This window comes from Selaginella moellendorffii, unplaced genomic scaffold, assembly GCF_000143415.4.
Source record: "Selaginella moellendorffii unplaced genomic scaffold, v1.0 SELMOscaffold_6, whole genome shotgun sequence".
NCBI lineage: Eukaryota > Viridiplantae > Streptophyta > Lycopodiopsida > Selaginellales > Selaginellaceae > Selaginella > Selaginella moellendorffii.
This window is the reverse complement of record NW_003314267.1, coordinates 3,538,400-3,553,857: the sequence shown is the minus strand read 5'-3', so window position 1 is coordinate 3,553,857 and position 15,458 is coordinate 3,538,400. Positions and strand designations below refer to the sequence as shown.

The following is a 15,458-nucleotide window of genomic DNA, read 5'->3' as shown; positions in this document are numbered from 1 at the left end:
CGGTGTATCCGGGTGCCGCGAGACTAGCCTGGGCCCGGGAGACGCACGCTTTGGGCTTTCACCCCTTGACCAGTATTAGTATTTAGACTTAGTCTCTGGCTCGATCTCGGACCCGATTTCAGATCCGACTTCGGATTCGGTCTCGGACTTGATCTCGAACTCGACCTCGGACCCGATCTCGGACCCAACCTCGGACTCGACCTCGGACTCGGTCTCGGACCCGATTTCGGATCTCAGACTCCGTCTCGAACTCGGTCTCGAACTCGGACTCGAACTTGGTCCCCGAGTCAGTCTCGGACTCGATTCCGGAATCTATCTCGAACTCGGTCCTAGAGTCGGTCTTGGACTCGATCTTTTACTTGGTCCCATACGATGAACTCTTTGTCATTTCGGTCAAGCTTTTGGGGATCCTTTAGCCTACGACATCTCGAGGAGTCGGTTCCTTACACTCGGACTCCGTCTCGGTCCATCTCGGACTCCATCTCGGGTCCATTTCGGACTCCGTCTCAGTCCACCTCAGACTCCATCTCGGACTCCATCTCGAGTCCATCTCGGACTCCATCTCGAGTCCATCTCGGACTCCATCTCGGACTCCATCTCGGACACTTCCACGTGTCATGTGTTGGTCCTTTTCGGGTCCCTTTTTGGAGCCTTGCTTATTGCTCGCTTCGTGCTCCCTCCTTGAGCACTTTGTTGGGAGTTCCACTCCCGCTCTCGACCTTCCAAGTCAAAGCTTTTAGTCCAAATGTGTTACACTCGTTTGGGCTTTCGCTTCGGCCATTACCACGTGACACCCTTTCCGGCTCCACTTTGGGGCCTAGGGATTTTGTGTCTCACAACTCCACCACCCATAGACGAAGTTTGATGTCCTCATCGAACGGTAAACCATTTTATAAAGTAACACCCGCATGTGTTACCATTTCCATCCTTGGCACCTAGCCAATATTTGTCAATGGTTTGACATTGAAGGCTCACCATGCCTTCTCCATATTCGTCAATGGTTTGACACCAAAGGCTCACCATGCCTTGCCCATCCTCTAAGGAGGATAGTCTCTCCAACTTAGAGACTCCCTTGACCACCTGGGGTGGGTTGCTCCTTTTTATTGGTTCAGTTCTCACTAAACCCGTTAGAGACACCCTCTCTAACTCAATTCCACTACTCATTCTTGAGTAGTCACAGATTCTATTGATCTACCTTTGCACTTTGGAACGTTTACTTTTGACTTCTTGAAGTCAATTTCCTAGGTGTCTCTGACACCTTGCCTTGCACATTTTGTGCAACTCCACTTCCCCTGCTAGGAAATTCTCTACTCGAGGGCACCCTCATCCTCTTTTCTATTTTTGTGCCACCATTGGCATTACGTTTCATTTATCATTATTTGTGCTAGGGCTGTCCACGGCTCTATCTTTTGGCTCTTTAGTTGCTCCCTCACTTGGAGCCTTTCCTTTGCCAAATTGGAGCACTTGGGAATCCATCCTTGGAAGTCCACTTCTTTTTCCGCAATCCGTTAGCATCAAACACATTAGTGTTCCTTGGCTAACTTTGCCACTTGGACTCTTTCCAATGGATTCCACGGCCCTATCTTGGGCACTCGTCTTTTGCTCCTATCCTTGGATTGTTGCACCAAGTAACATAGGATCATTACCTCCCTCCTAGAGGTATTCTTTTGGTTCCATAGCAAAGGATTTGCTTTGCCCAGACTAGGGTGTTCACCCCTAGTAAGTCTCCCCAATTGTTCTAGGCTCTCTTCCTAGCCCAACCTTGTGACCCACCCATGGGCTTGTCTCTGGAGACTATTTTCTTGAACTCATAATACCATTGTATTGTAGTAGTTCATTTCCCTTAGGTGTCCTTCCCACTTAGTCACTTTGACCAAGCCACACCTTTATCAATAGTTCAAATCAACACTTTGAACTAGGAGTCATATTCCTTAACCCAAACAAAGACCTTGCCCTTGTTTAGCCATAAGATCACCCAGTGATCTCATCTTGACCCCTTAATAGGTCTACCAATAGGAATTAGGTCTTCCAGACCTTACTAAGTTGTTGACTATGACCCCGGGGGCATCCCCCACACTTGGCGGTGCACCCAAGCTAGCCCTTCCGGCCAAGGGTCCATAGCAACTGAGACTGGTGTCCCCATCTCATTCACCACGTCCTTGGTGTCACTTGCACCAAGGTGGTCAAGTTAGATATGCTGAGCCACACTAAACAATCTAACCGTGCATCACAACTCCGAAGCATCCCTCGCTTGGCGGTGTGCCCAAACCAGTCTCCTCACTGAGAGTCCATGACCACCGAAATATGAGTGTCCTCATATTCCAAACCATCATCACGCCCTAGTGATTTGGGACTCGAACCCAAGCACTAGAGGGTCGGGACTCAAACCCAACCTCCGTATATGCATCTACGGACGGCATCACCCAGGATGCCTGGCGTGACTCCCCACACCAGTGCACCAACTTATACTCAAAGCGTGCTATAGATCACAGCTTAGGAACCTAGTTCCTCCACACTGCCAAGTCCTCTTACTTGACAAGTCTATGATCATGCATGGACTCCTCTATGCTTGGCCCCATGGCCCACCCTTTTTTAAGTTATCACCTTCAACTAGGGTATTTGTTCCCCTGACTTGCCAATCTCGCTTTGGCAAGTCCTCCGACCACTGTAACATGGTTCCTGCATAAGCGTGAAAGCCCTTGATCATCGACTTTCGTTCAAAGCCCTCTCTTTGAACACTCGGGAACTACTTCCCTAACCTTGATAGCCTTGCCTCATGGCAAGCTTCAAGACCACGCTTCTGCTGCGCCACTCTGATTTCGCGCGTTCTTTGAACCATTTATGCTTGGCTTTTCTAGGTACTAAGCTACCTAGAATCATCTTTGGGAACTCTGTCCCTTAGCTTGCTAAGGCCTCCCTTTTTGCAAGCTTTCCAATTACCATGTAGTCTAACATGGACAATTCCATATTTTAGACTCTCCATGGCATCATGGTTGCTAGCGGCAACACCCTCGAGCCCCCACTTGATTCTCCACTCCCAACTGGCATAACCAACCTTGGTTATGCCTTTCGATTCCTATGGTCTGGTTCTACCCCCCATACTTCTTGCTTTTGGCTTGACACTTTTCCTTCGGTCATTCTCCTCCAGACCAGGAGGATAGCTTTGCACTTTCTATCATGCCTTAGCAAGTATTCTTAGGGATGAACCTACCCGATAGCCTAGGGAGTGGTTCCTCAATCCAGGTATGCTCACCCTATAATCCCACACACCGAGATTACGTTGTTGCTTATGGGCCTTTACATGCCCATCGCTAGCCTTGCCAAAATTCCATTTTTGGCTTTGTCCAATTCGAGTAGATAGTCTTCTCCTGTCTCCGCCACCTTGGACATTTGGATAGCACCTTCTATCCATCATTCGCTAGGGACTTAGTCCCTTGGGCCTTATCTATTGCCCTCACGACATCAAATACCACCTTCTGGTGTTCTAGAGTGTTCAGGTGTCCCAATGACGGCTTCCTTGACAATGAGTATTTCCTTTCATGACATTAACTTACTATATCGCAACATAAGCAACTTATCCCCCGTAAGGGTATATCCAATTTCCTTATGCCATTAAGAAGGCTTGGGTAGCTACCTTCTACCCGTTTAACCAATTATTTTGCACCTCTTGCTTAGTTGCCTTATAGTTGTTAAGTCCTACAACTCATTGCTGGTGCTTCCACACCTCCATCATTATCTGGGTCACCACACTCCAACTGCATGCTCTGCAGCTTAGGCTATGCCATTCCCATTTCCATTGGGATTCCTTTGGCAAGGGGTTCTCATGAACCCACCAACATAGCCTCAAGGTATCACACCTTGGCACATTTGGTGTCTCCACACCATTGGCTCTAGGAGCCTACCTCTATGACACTTCTTCTTTGTGTCTAAGTCTTTGCCAAGGCCAATACCACCCTTTCTCATGCCAACCATCTGTTAGCACTGCATCATAGAGGTCACACACAACTTTGTTTCAAAGTTGTTTTCTTTTGGGAACACCCTTCCCACGACTTTAGCATGGCACATTTTGCCATCGATGAGATACCCCCTGTTCTCATCCTCGGATCCTATGATCCCCCCCATCCTTCGTGGGGTACCACACACTTCAGTCCGAATGCTTCCATCAGTCCTTTAGGACCATTCCTTGACTCTACTTGAGTCATCCAGCAATTTTGGACTTGGTTAATCCACAGACCCGTAAGGTCCTACTTGTCGAGCATTAGCTCATTGGAATACACTTCTTGCATTCATGTCCTCACTCACAAGGACTATTTTCACAAGTGTTACTCTAACACTTGATTTTGTTCTCTGGGGCAACCTTTGCCCCTTAGGACTACTTGTCCATGTGATGAGAATCCCAACTCATCTCTAAGTACACCCCCCAACTCCTTAGGTTGTTCCAGCATTTATTAAAGGTAGCCCCGGCTACCATTTCAAGGACTTGAGCCCTCTTCCGTATTTGACCTCCCACGGTCATTACTTTTGGTCTCACATTCATGAGCACCAACCTCAACTATGTGAGGATAATCTTGTGACTCCTTTATTGTTTTGGAGTCTTTATCTTTCCTGTGATCCCAACTATAGTTGTTTACCACAACTACCTTAGCCAGTTTGCTAAGTCAAACGCTCATCTGGATCACATCCTCAACTCTCTAAGGAAAACCACATACTGTTCCCAAGATCCCAAAGTCGTTCCATAGTTGGCCCTTTTCTATCCACTATATCGTGCCCAAGTTCACGCATGAACTTGAGTGGAGAGCCATGTCCTCTCGACATGCTACTCCTCAAAGAAAAGCCCACTCCTAGGACCTTCCGATGCCAACATCAATGGTGATATACTTGAGCACCAATAAAAGTCGGACTAAGGAACAGCTCCGATACCAAGTTGTAAGCGACTAAATTTTCCATTCTCTTAACCACACCTCCGACCACTTGGAGGAGTCTCATTCACAACCTCCATAAGTCCAATCCAGGACTTGGGACTTGCTAGCCCCAAGAATGGCATCCATGCCACTCAACCCTTGCACCTGGTCCAAGTGCTCCATGTGTTCGATCCCATGACCGACACTCAAAGGTACCACCGATATAGCAGCCTGTTACGCTAAGGCCATGCTCAATCACCTTTGCCACACTGGTGGTCCAACACCACTTGCATCACAATCCCATCTCTCAAAAATTGAGCCATCCGTCCATGAGTGGTCATCCCAGATCCACTCCTTAGCATCCTTAGGATGCCTGCAAACATCAGGAATAGCCTTTTCTAATATCCCTCTGTCAGTCCCCACTAAGTCCCTTTCTGTCCATGGCTATGTTCACTGATACTGCCATTGAGTTAAGGCCCACAAGCCTGACCACTACATCCCACTATCCTTTGGGACTTCCACACCATATGACCGTAACCTTGGTCATTACACCAGAGGATTGCCCTTCTTCCTTTCCATAGTTTGGGACTTTGGGACAACATTTCGGAACATCGTGGCCCCACACAAGCCTCATGGGTACCCTCCCCACCTTTTGCCTTTGGGTGCTCTAGCCACGGGCTTAGAGCGAGGTTTCGTTGAGCCATGCTAAGTATCCAAATAGGTAATGCCACCTACACTTAAATTGGGAGCATCGACCTTTCAATCTTCTAGGGGAATTAGAGCTAGTTCTTGAACACTTCACCAAGTTACCTCATCTGTCAATTTGTATTCACTTTAGCCTTGGACTCTTCAGTGAATATATCCTCACCCAACACTTGGGTATAATCTTCCTATTGACCTTTCTTGGCCAAATTGGCTCCATTGGGATCCAACCCCCACACTTTCCTTACTATACTTTTGGAACCCCTGCAGCCCCTCTAGGGGACGATTGCTTTGGGCTTTCACCCAACAATTTGTATTAGAATTCAGACTCAGGCTTGGACTCAGACTCAGACTTGATCTCGATCTTGGTCTTGGTCTCAATCTCGATCTTGGTCTCAGTTCCATCTCGGACTCCATCTCGGACTCCATCTCAAGTCCATTTTAGACTCCATCTCGGACTCTTTCTCGAGTCCATCTCAGACTCTTTCTTGAGTCCATCTCGGGTCCATCTCGGATTCTTTCTCGGGTCTATCTCGGACTCCATCTCAAGTCCATCTCGGACTCCATTTCAAATCCATCTCAAACTCCATCTCAAGTCCATCTTAGATTCTATTTCGGATCCATCTTGGGTCCATCAATCTTGAGAGGATTGGAGTCACAAAATCCCAGCTTTAACACGCCAATCCCCAAGTCCCCAAGCTTGATTGACGAGTTGTGCGTGAAACAATAGCCTTTCCCACCCATGTAGAATGCCTCTATAGTGTCTCTAAGGACACTCTGCAGGTAACGGTCCAAGCGCAGGATCATCAATGTGTCATGGACAGAATTTGGTGCATTTAGCTGGCTGCCACCTTTGGTTGCAAGTGTTAATGCGAAGCCCTCCAGAAATTCCAAAGCCTTCTCTCTCGGGGTACACTTGCTGATGTATGCGTGCAGAGCACTAGCGATTGTGCCAGCACGGGCCTGGTAGTACTTGGAAAACAGCCTTTTGTAGTTGCCGGGCCCCAAAAAGCTGGACACATAGTCCGAGAAGGCTCCAAAGCTGCTGGAATCTTCAAAAGTTTGGCTAGTAGCGACTATTTCCTACGTGAGCTGCTCGGACTCCCCTCTGCAAACCGGCAATTCCATATCCTGAGCCTCCGCGAGAAGTTCTCCCCCCGTTCCAGCTAGAATGCACGCTGTTGGAACCTTCTTCTGCGTTCTAAACGCCTTGACGGCCTGCGAGAGCAAACTCTTGAGCTTCGCCAGGTGGATGTCGGATCTAAACCTGTTCCTGAGCGACAGCAGTGCCTCGTCCACCACAAACAGCAGCTTCCCGCTGCTGCCTGCTAGACCACCATCGATCCTCTCGTAAGCTTCTTGGACGAGAGCCGAGAACTTCTCTTCCAGGTACGCGCTCGGCAACTCTTGCTTGATCACGAACAGCGTCAACTCCCGGAACACGTCTCGAGGCCGGCACTCAGTCTGGCAAATCAACCACTCCAGCGGCGAGATCCCCGGCTTGATCTCCAGAACCTTCGAAAAGATGGCCAACCTCGCCACCAAAGCACACAGTGCCACATCCATGCCAACTCGTCGGGGGATAAACTCGGTGGCCTTGTTGTGACTCGGGTAGCAAAGCTTGAGCGTCTCTACGACCGCTGCGAAGTCCTTGGATTCACCGTTCTCTACCCGCGAGGCCACGAAGTAGAATCCAAAGTTCTGTGCCAGGACTTCGTAGAGAGTTCTCGTCTTTCCACACCCCTTTCCACCGACGAGGAAAACGCAGTGATTTGTAGCAGCCTCTCGGAGTCGAGCAACGATCTCGGTGGCCAGCGTCCCATCGTTTCTCGAATCCTCGAGCCTGTGATGGAGAAGGCTGGGCACCGCCTTGGCCGGAGTGCTAAAGGACGCCACTTCCACGTCCACATTGGGATACTTCTGGTAGAATATCGGAGGATCGCTCACGATGCCTTCGAGCGTTGATCGATTCTTGTCCCAAAATCCGTCCAGCAGCGATTCGAAAGACTCGGCTCCTGCGCATTCAAATCGTGAAAAAGAATGCGCCAATTCGTTTCTCCTCACCTTCGTGCCCGCCGGATGGATTGTGGCCGTCGTGCAGCGATTGGAACGTCTCGGGAGATTTCCGAGGCGCGGGAGATGGATCTGCGAGTGGAATGCGTCACAAGAATGCGCCATAGCTTCACACATTTCGCTCTTACCTCCGTTCAAATCGTCCTCCATGCCCAAGCCCTAAACCCTGAACCCAGAATATTCTTTGGTTCTTCTTTTAGGGTTCTTGGGAATGGCTCGAAGGCAGGATGTCGTCTGTCGAGATTTCCAGCGCGGGACGTAAGTGAAGAGCTCGATTTGGTCGATATAGGCTTGATTTCTCGTCTTTCCAGCTGCCGGTTCGGTGCGCATTGCAAATTTCTCCACCAGCAACAGGTAGATTTGTAGCATCCGATTGAAGAGATGTTTTGGTTTTGATCGAGCTCTTTCAGCCGGGATTTGGGAGGCAAAATCAGGCTGTTCAAGCACCTGTTCAAGCGCCAGAACACAGGTACTTTTCTCTGTTTCTTTCGATTCTTACTCAATCGTGCTTTGTTTTTTTTCTCTCTTTTCTTCCAATAGATGCAATGATCCAAGAGCATGCAAGGAGAGAATTCGAGATGATTTCACGAATGAAAGGCCGAGTTATTGGCGCTTGACGTGCTACGCTCATTGGAAACAGTTAAGTTCGCTTCCATCCTTTTCTTCCTTTTGTTCAAGGAAGAAAAAAACTCTTTTTTCTTTGCTTCTCTAGCCTTCCCAATGATATTTCTGGAGATACAAGCTTTGAGGAGCTGCGAGCCATGGCTTACGAATCTGCTCTACAAGGAATGCCGCTCCGAGATATTGTAAGCGAAGCTTTTTCCTTCTCTTAACTGGGTTACTGATTCGTGCACCATAGACGAGCAGGGAAGCATATATGTTTCGTGCCAAGGAGGCTGAATTTGACGCCCTCAAGAGAGATCCTTACAAAGGACCAGCGAGCAAAGGCTTCTCCAATGTCCAACCTTCGCCACTAGCGTCAAGTACAATCTTTGGCAAGCTCGTGCCAAACAACTCGCCTATATCTCAGATGTTTAAGCAAGATACCAAGTAAGTAATGTTTGCTACTACGTTTTCATCAACTTTATCTCTCGGTAACAGCATGGGAGGATTTGGAAATGGACCGGTTATTTCTCCGCCTCAGCAGATCCAACCAGCGGCTTTCAGCTTTCCATCACCCTCCCCCTTCCCTGCTCAGTCGGTTTTTCCACAAAATCCTCAAAGTCCATCGCCATTCACCGTGCAGCAGCCATCTCCTTTCAATCCGGTGTCATCTTTCGGCAACAATAATGCAATACAAAATGCTTTCAGTCCTCTGCCAGCTCCAGCGATTGTCCAAAGTCCATTCCAGCAGCCTTCTGGTAAGCTTAAGCAAATACATCATCCATTCGGTTCTAACGAATTTTGTCGCATCAGTTTCTCCTCCGACCGCAGCTGTTTTACCAATGTAAAAGCTTCTTGTTTTGGTTTTGAAACGTTTGTTACTTAAAAACAACATGCAGAACTCCAGAAGAGACTGCGACGTGGGGCGTGGAGCAGTGGGAGCTTGGCCAGGTAAAAAATCCTCTCATACTTTGTTTTGAGGCTTTAAGACGAGGAACTTGGCTGCTCCAGATTCCAGAGGACGAACCGCCTGTAGCGGTCAGATAGCAAATTGAGGTCCGTCGTCGTCGTCGAGAGAGATACGCGTAAATCTTCACTGACTTTTATATTGGCTTACTATAATGTTGAATTTACTTTTATAGCTATCACTTTGAGAGCTCAAGGCCGATACGTGGCCTACGAGAGTATCGACACCGAAAGGCGCCGGAAACACACGCTGATTCGTAAGTACTTGCGTGGATAATCGTAATTGCTGTCTCATAACATGTGCTTTCAGGAAAGCTTTTCACTTGTCGGAAACGCTACGGTGACAAGTTGGACGACAAGTTTGACAAATCGTGCACAAGTGCGGAGCAATAAATGGAGATTGCCTCGCAAACGAACAACAAAATGGATTTCATTCCCGACCTCTTCGACGAGTTGGTGCTTGAGAACATCTTACCAAGGCTACCTTGGTACACTCGGCCGGTGTGCCGAGCAGTCTCCAGCTCCTGGAAAGCTCTCGTGGACAGCACTCTACGCGACGATCATCTCATCAGCAGAACTCGCGACGTCCAGCTCCCGCTGCTCCGAGACGCTCCAGTGGTCTGTCTGGGAAACGAATACGAGGTACTCGAAGCTCTCATTTCGGACAGGTCACAGGGGTCACAGGTGTGGCGGAAGCTCCCGCCGATAGAGAATCTACCCGAGGGACGAGCAAAGATTGTTGCATGGTCCGGCACGGTTCTCGTGTGGACTTTGGCACCAGGCAAGTGCTGGTCACCTTCGAGAGATCTCATCTTTAAGCTCGACGTCGGTGGTGCTAAGTGGACGTGGGACGTGATTCCGGCCAAAAACTCCAGTAACTGGTTCGACGCCATCGCTTTCAGTGGCAAAATATACTCGACCTGGGAAAACAGGGGATCTCCCTACAGCCTCCGTGCTCCTGTCAAGCTGGACGTCAGAGTATTTGATATGAAGGTGGACGCGTACAACACTATTGGAAAGTGGAATTTTTCCAACGTTGCGGTGGCGCTCTCGCCGGCTGGCGACGAGAACTTGTATGGTCTACAGTGGCACAAGGAGAGAGTGGAACTTATGCGTTACGATGCTGCGTCGAGTACGTGGAAGCCGCAAGAGGAGATACCAAGGCAGACAGAGCACAGGAACTCGACGCTCACGGTAGTGAGTGGTGATTGCTTTGATCCTCCAGTGAAGCTGGGAATCAATGCCATCACTTACGGTTACCTCGATGGCAATGCTATACACTGGTATAACTCGGCAGTGCAAAAGACTTGGATGGCGATTGCGGAGAACAGTCCCGAAGAAGCAGCGAGTTTCAAGGTTTTTGTGATCCGGGGCGTCCTGTACGCAGGCTCGACGTCGATCGATCCGAAGAAAATTAAACGCTGCAAGATTTTCGAAGGAAAGATAGATGTGGGACGCAGGAGGATGGTGTGGGAACCAGTGGCTGGCTTTCCCGTGGCGATCACTTGCTTCACTCGGATGACATAAGTATGAGGATGTCCCTCTTTGTCTCGGTTTTTCCACCGCTGGCCGCTGCTATACCAATGTAAGTTTGTCCTCTTTTTCTTGTATTCTATCTCACGTCTTGTTCCTTGTGATTTTTCAGATGCAGTATAGTGCTCAAAGTATAGCGGTCTAAGGCGGAAGATCTGTGAGTGCGTTGTGAGCTCTTTCTTGATCTGGCCGTTTTTAACACTCGCTTTCAGGATAAGAGCGATATGAGCGATAGCGATCTCATTCCCGGTCTCTGCGATGAGCTTGCTCTTGAGAACATCCTACCGAGGTTGCCATGGTATACTCGTCCGGTGTGCCGAGCAGTCTCCAACTCCTGGAGAGCTCTAATGGACAGCGCTCTTCAATACGACGCTCATCTCCTTAACACCACTCGCAACTTCCAGCTCCCGCTCCTCCAAGGCACTCCACTCGTGAGCCTGGGAAACGACTCCAAGGTACTCCAAATTCTCATTTTGGACAGATCACAGGGGTCATGGCGAAGGCTCCCACCGATAGAAGGGCTCCCAGTGGGCCGAGCACAGATGGTGGCGTGGTCCGGGATGGTTTTCGTGTGGACTTTGTCTCCGGGCAAGTCCTGGTCACACTCGAGAGATGTCATCTTTAAGCTGGATATTGGCCGTGCAAAGTGGACATGGGACAGGACGCCGGCTAGGAGGGCGAGTAACTGGTTCGACGCCATCGCCTTTGGTGGCAAGATATATTCCAGCTGGGAATACAGGAGATCTGTCTATGGTATTCATCCTTCCGTCAAGCTGGACGTGATAGTATATGATATGGAGACGGGAACCTGCGACACCATTGAAAAATGGTTTGTCTCGGGCGCTGGGGTGGTGCTCTCGCCCGCTGGAGACGAGATCTTGTATGGTTTTCACGATAAAACGATGGAACTTATGCGCTACGAGGCTGCCTCCAATGCGTGGAAATCGCAAGAGCAGATAACAGGGAAGCCAGAGTTCCGGACCACGAAGGTGGTCTCCGGTGATTGCTTTGAGCCTGCAATGGAGGTGGGAACGAACGTCATCTCCTACGGAGGGGAGGCCATGCGCTGGTATAACTCAGCAGTGCAAGAGGCTTGGGTGGCGATCGAGAAGTGGCCCAGGACGGACAGGTTTAAAGTGCTGGTGATCCGTGGCGCGATTTATGCAATCTCTAGGATGGTTTATTCGAGTGGAAGTTTGAAACACTCTGAGATTTTGAGAGGGAAGATAGACGTGGCAAACAGGAGGCTGGTTTGGGACGCAGTTGCGGAGTTTCCCTTTCCTGTGACAGTCACTTGCTTTGTTAGAATGACTTGAAGTAGCTCTAGCTCAATGGTCCTTCCTGGGACGCGTTTTAGCTCGCCTCGGCACTGTAAGTTGTGCTTCCGCACTATGGGGGCTTAGAGGCGGTGTGGGCTCCTGGGACGAACAAGGAAAAGACTCTTCTCATGTTTCTATACAAGCTGCACGCGGCTTGCTCGATACTACTACGCAGCAGCCTGTGGATCCTCCAGGTCCTGTGGCATCGATCACAATACGTGAACTCTGCATAGGAGCGAAACTCGTACCCTGTAGAGAACTGTGGTACGATTCCAGCACAAATTCCAGACTGTCTGTCTGTCGCTGGAGGAAGGAATAAATCATTCATTCATCATGGGATAGATCCGATTTCGCAGGCGATTCGAGAGGCTATGTGACAAGGAGTATGCTTGAGTTTATATGTTTTCCAAAACTCTTCGATATAAAAGAAGCCTTTTCACATGAATATAGTTTTTGTATGTTTAGTTTTTTAAAAGGTTTTATAAGTCATATTATTAACAATAAAAATTGATTACAAATGATCATTATCCTATAGAATATATTTGGATATTCTTCAGGTTTCTTAAAGAAACCAAAATGCAAGAATATTTTTTCTTAAGTACTACTTTAAACATTTTTTATGATTATTACTTTTTGTATCTTTAATAGTATTATAAAGTTAAAATCATTCTCCATAATACAATATGTGAAAATAAAACAATTTACACAATAGTATTCTATTGATTTTATTTTCAGAATATAATACAGAATTTTCTTAAAGTTGAATTTTCCAATAACATAACTCAAATTAATTTTTAGAATTATAAGATTGCCATAAACGATTTATACCGGAATAAAGAGAAGGTTTCCAATTTTATTCAATAAAAAATATTTTTTACTCATTCAAATAAATCTGCACTTATTCCTTAAAAACTATATCATTATTAAAACCAGTATATGAATTATTTTTTGCAATATAACATTTATGTAGTGGCATTTTATAAATATATATGTTAAAATTACTATTTGATTGTTACTGAACTATAAAAAACTTATATTGAATTATAATTTCATCCACAATATTACAAGACTTTGAACATGTTTTAGTCATAAGTTTCTTTATAAGTATTTATTCTATATTTAAATTATTTTCTTAATGTTAAGCCAAGAATAGTATAATTTACTTGTGAACATATTGATGGTAGTAAATTAATTCATTAAATTTTCATTTCAACAGCTCCCTTGTTAAAGTCTACATAGTAGTTTTCTTTAGTTGCTTACACTATTACTTGAAAAATCATGGAACAACAAAAGTGATATAAAGATTGTAATAAAGGGAAAAGGTGGCCAAGCCAAGAGGATTGGAATTAAGCAAATATAGTTAAGATGCAAGATTTGAAGTTCGAGGATGACTACTAAAGCTAATATTTGTGATTTTAGGCCTATATGTTAGCCTAAAATAGATTGTCACCTAGTGCTAAGACTATCCCTGCCTTTCTGCAGCTAGAAAGAGCGACCAAAAGGCAAGAATTACAGAATATTAAGCAAACCCAATTTATACCTATGACGTAGTTGAAGAGTTTTGTTGTAACTCATGTAGTGCATTGAATTGAAGGTGTTGTCTTATGGACAACCATTCAAGGCTATAGTGCATTTTTGTGCCTCTATGGGAAATCGAGTGTCTTCTAAGTGTTCCAGCAAGCTAAATCAACATTAGTGATTAGTGATGTTGCTTTGTTAGTTAGGTCTTTTTGCTCAGCTTCTACAAAACTTTATCCACTTCTTGGTGGCTCATAATGCATAGATCTATTTAATTGAAGCTTAATATAGTGATAAATAGGTCATCTATATAAAATTTTATAGTGATTGCACCAATGTTGAAATCCCAACCAAACTTCAACTCTAGGGGCACATAGTATGTTGCAATTTTTACACTTATATCATTGATAAGATTTTTATTTACAACAATTTTTACAAGCTTTTTAGCATTCTTGTTCTTTTTATGTGTAGGGAATCCCGTTTTATAGCATCAGGCTATAGTATCATCCTCTCATAATGTTTTTATGGCTTAATATTCTGTAGTTCTTTTCTAGCTACAAGAAGGCAAGGATAGTCTTAGCACTAGGTGATAATTTTGATTTTGGGATGACTTATAGAACTGGTGATATATAGCATATGTTTGACAATATGACCTACCTACAAATCTTGGAATAAAACCATCTCTATTTCATATTATGATCATCAAGGTCACCAAATTTTTATGATAAGTCACAACATCATGATGTCATGACTTGTCATGTGTGATATATCTAGCAGCTAACTATTGAACCTATGACCACAATGAAGTTCCATCATTTCAAGGATGGACAAATGTTTCGTCCTTTATTATTGCAAATAAAATATTTTAACAATAGGGAGTATTTCTTGGTATTCCCATCGATAACTATATCTTAACCCACTTTTAAATATTAAATAATTTGTGCAAAATATATTTTATGGCTAGAATATTTTCTTTTCTTTTCTTCTTCAGTCTAACTATTAATATTATTTATTGTATAGGATATGTTGAATGGGGTGAAAATAATACTTTTACTGAAAATGAGATGAAGTATATTATAGAACATGGTTTTCAATATCTTATTAAGAAAATTGAGACATATGGTGATTATCCACCAGATTTTAATAATTTCACTTATGTTGACTTTCAAAGAGGAGCAGTTGCAGTAGAAATTCAACGTAAACCATCAATATGTTCACCTGAGAGTAATAGTGTTGTTGGTCAATTGTTAAAAAGAAATTTTGGAAGTAAAATAAATTTATATAAAAAAATTATGATTCAAACAGGTTCAAAGTCTTGTAAAATTATAGGTGATAAATATACACTTCAATATAATTTTCTGTTATGGTTTAATAACAGTCAAACAACATCTATTACTAATTTCTATATGAATTACACTGAATATATGGGTTGTGATACAACAAAAAATGCTTTAAATGCCGCTTTTGAAAATAATATACTTTATAAAGATCAAATGTTGATCTCTGCAAATGGTAAAAATATTTTTTACATTGAATCAAATTGTAGAGCTTCACTTTATTCAGGAAAATATCGTTTATGGCAATCCAGTAACTCTGAAGATTATTTTAAGTTTTGTTATTGGAAAACTCAAATTGATGGAAATTCTGTAATTTATACTGAAAATAAAAAAGCTTTATGGTCAATACAATATTATTGTTCAGATTGTTTTATTTTTACTTATGCTATTATGCAAAATTACTGTAATTTTGTAATATATAAATCAATTGCACCACATGATGTAGTATGGGATACAAAGACATATAATCACAATAATGTTTTAAATTAAAGTTTAAATAAAATATT

General features: G+C 45.0%; 3 protein-coding genes across 5 annotated transcripts; 2 read left to right on the top strand and 1 right to left on the bottom strand.

The window, feature by feature from the left end:
• Positions 1 to 6,185: 6,185 nt before the first annotated feature.
• Positions 6,186 to 7,846, bottom strand: LOC9652163. Its single transcript, XM_002965652.2, has 3 exons — positions 7,805 to 7,846; positions 7,668 to 7,748; positions 6,186 to 7,618 (listed from the first exon to the last, which is right to left on the bottom strand). Exons 1-3 carry the CDS (start codon positions 7,824 to 7,826, stop codon positions 6,687 to 6,689), a joined length of 1,035 nt encoding a protein of 344 aa, XP_002965698.1. The 5' UTR covers positions 7,827 to 7,846; the 3' UTR covers positions 6,186 to 6,686.
• On the top strand, positions 7,843 to 9,643 carry LOC9634975 (zinc finger CCCH domain-containing protein 16). 2 transcript variants are annotated; one of them, XR_002991846.1, is made up of 12 exons: positions 7,843 to 7,934; positions 7,988 to 8,030; positions 8,087 to 8,145; positions 8,217 to 8,315; positions 8,389 to 8,482; positions 8,536 to 8,726; positions 8,778 to 9,037; positions 9,093 to 9,123; positions 9,179 to 9,230; positions 9,291 to 9,335; positions 9,422 to 9,502; positions 9,556 to 9,643. XR_002991846.1 is itself a non-coding variant. In XM_024670304.1 (10 exons), exons 1-10 carry the CDS (start codon positions 7,888 to 7,890, stop codon positions 9,324 to 9,326), a joined length of 912 nt encoding a protein of 303 aa, XP_024526072.1. In that variant the 5' UTR covers positions 7,843 to 7,887; the 3' UTR covers positions 9,327 to 9,420. The 2 variants fall into 2 exon arrangements, 1 of the variants encoding a protein (XP_024526072.1); XM_024670304.1 differs by lacking the exons at positions 9,422 to 9,502; positions 9,556 to 9,643 and having other exon boundaries at positions 9,291 to 9,420.
• An 826-nt stretch (positions 9,644 to 10,469) lies between these two features.
• On the top strand, positions 10,470 to 12,440 carry LOC112344839. 2 transcript variants are annotated; one of them, XM_024670301.1, is made up of 3 exons: positions 10,470 to 10,830; positions 10,891 to 10,935; positions 10,991 to 12,440. In XM_024670301.1, the coding sequence occupies exon 3, from the start codon at positions 11,003 to 11,005 to the stop codon at positions 12,092 to 12,094; it is 1,092 nt and encodes a 363-aa protein (XP_024526069.1). In that variant the 5' UTR covers positions 10,470 to 10,830; positions 10,891 to 10,935; positions 10,991 to 11,002; the 3' UTR covers positions 12,095 to 12,440. The 2 variants fall into 2 exon arrangements, with proteins under 2 accessions (XP_024526069.1, XP_024526070.1); XM_024670302.1 differs by having other exon boundaries at positions 10,771 to 10,830; positions 10,891 to 10,939.
• The last annotated feature ends 3,018 nt before the right edge of the window (positions 12,441 to 15,458 follow it).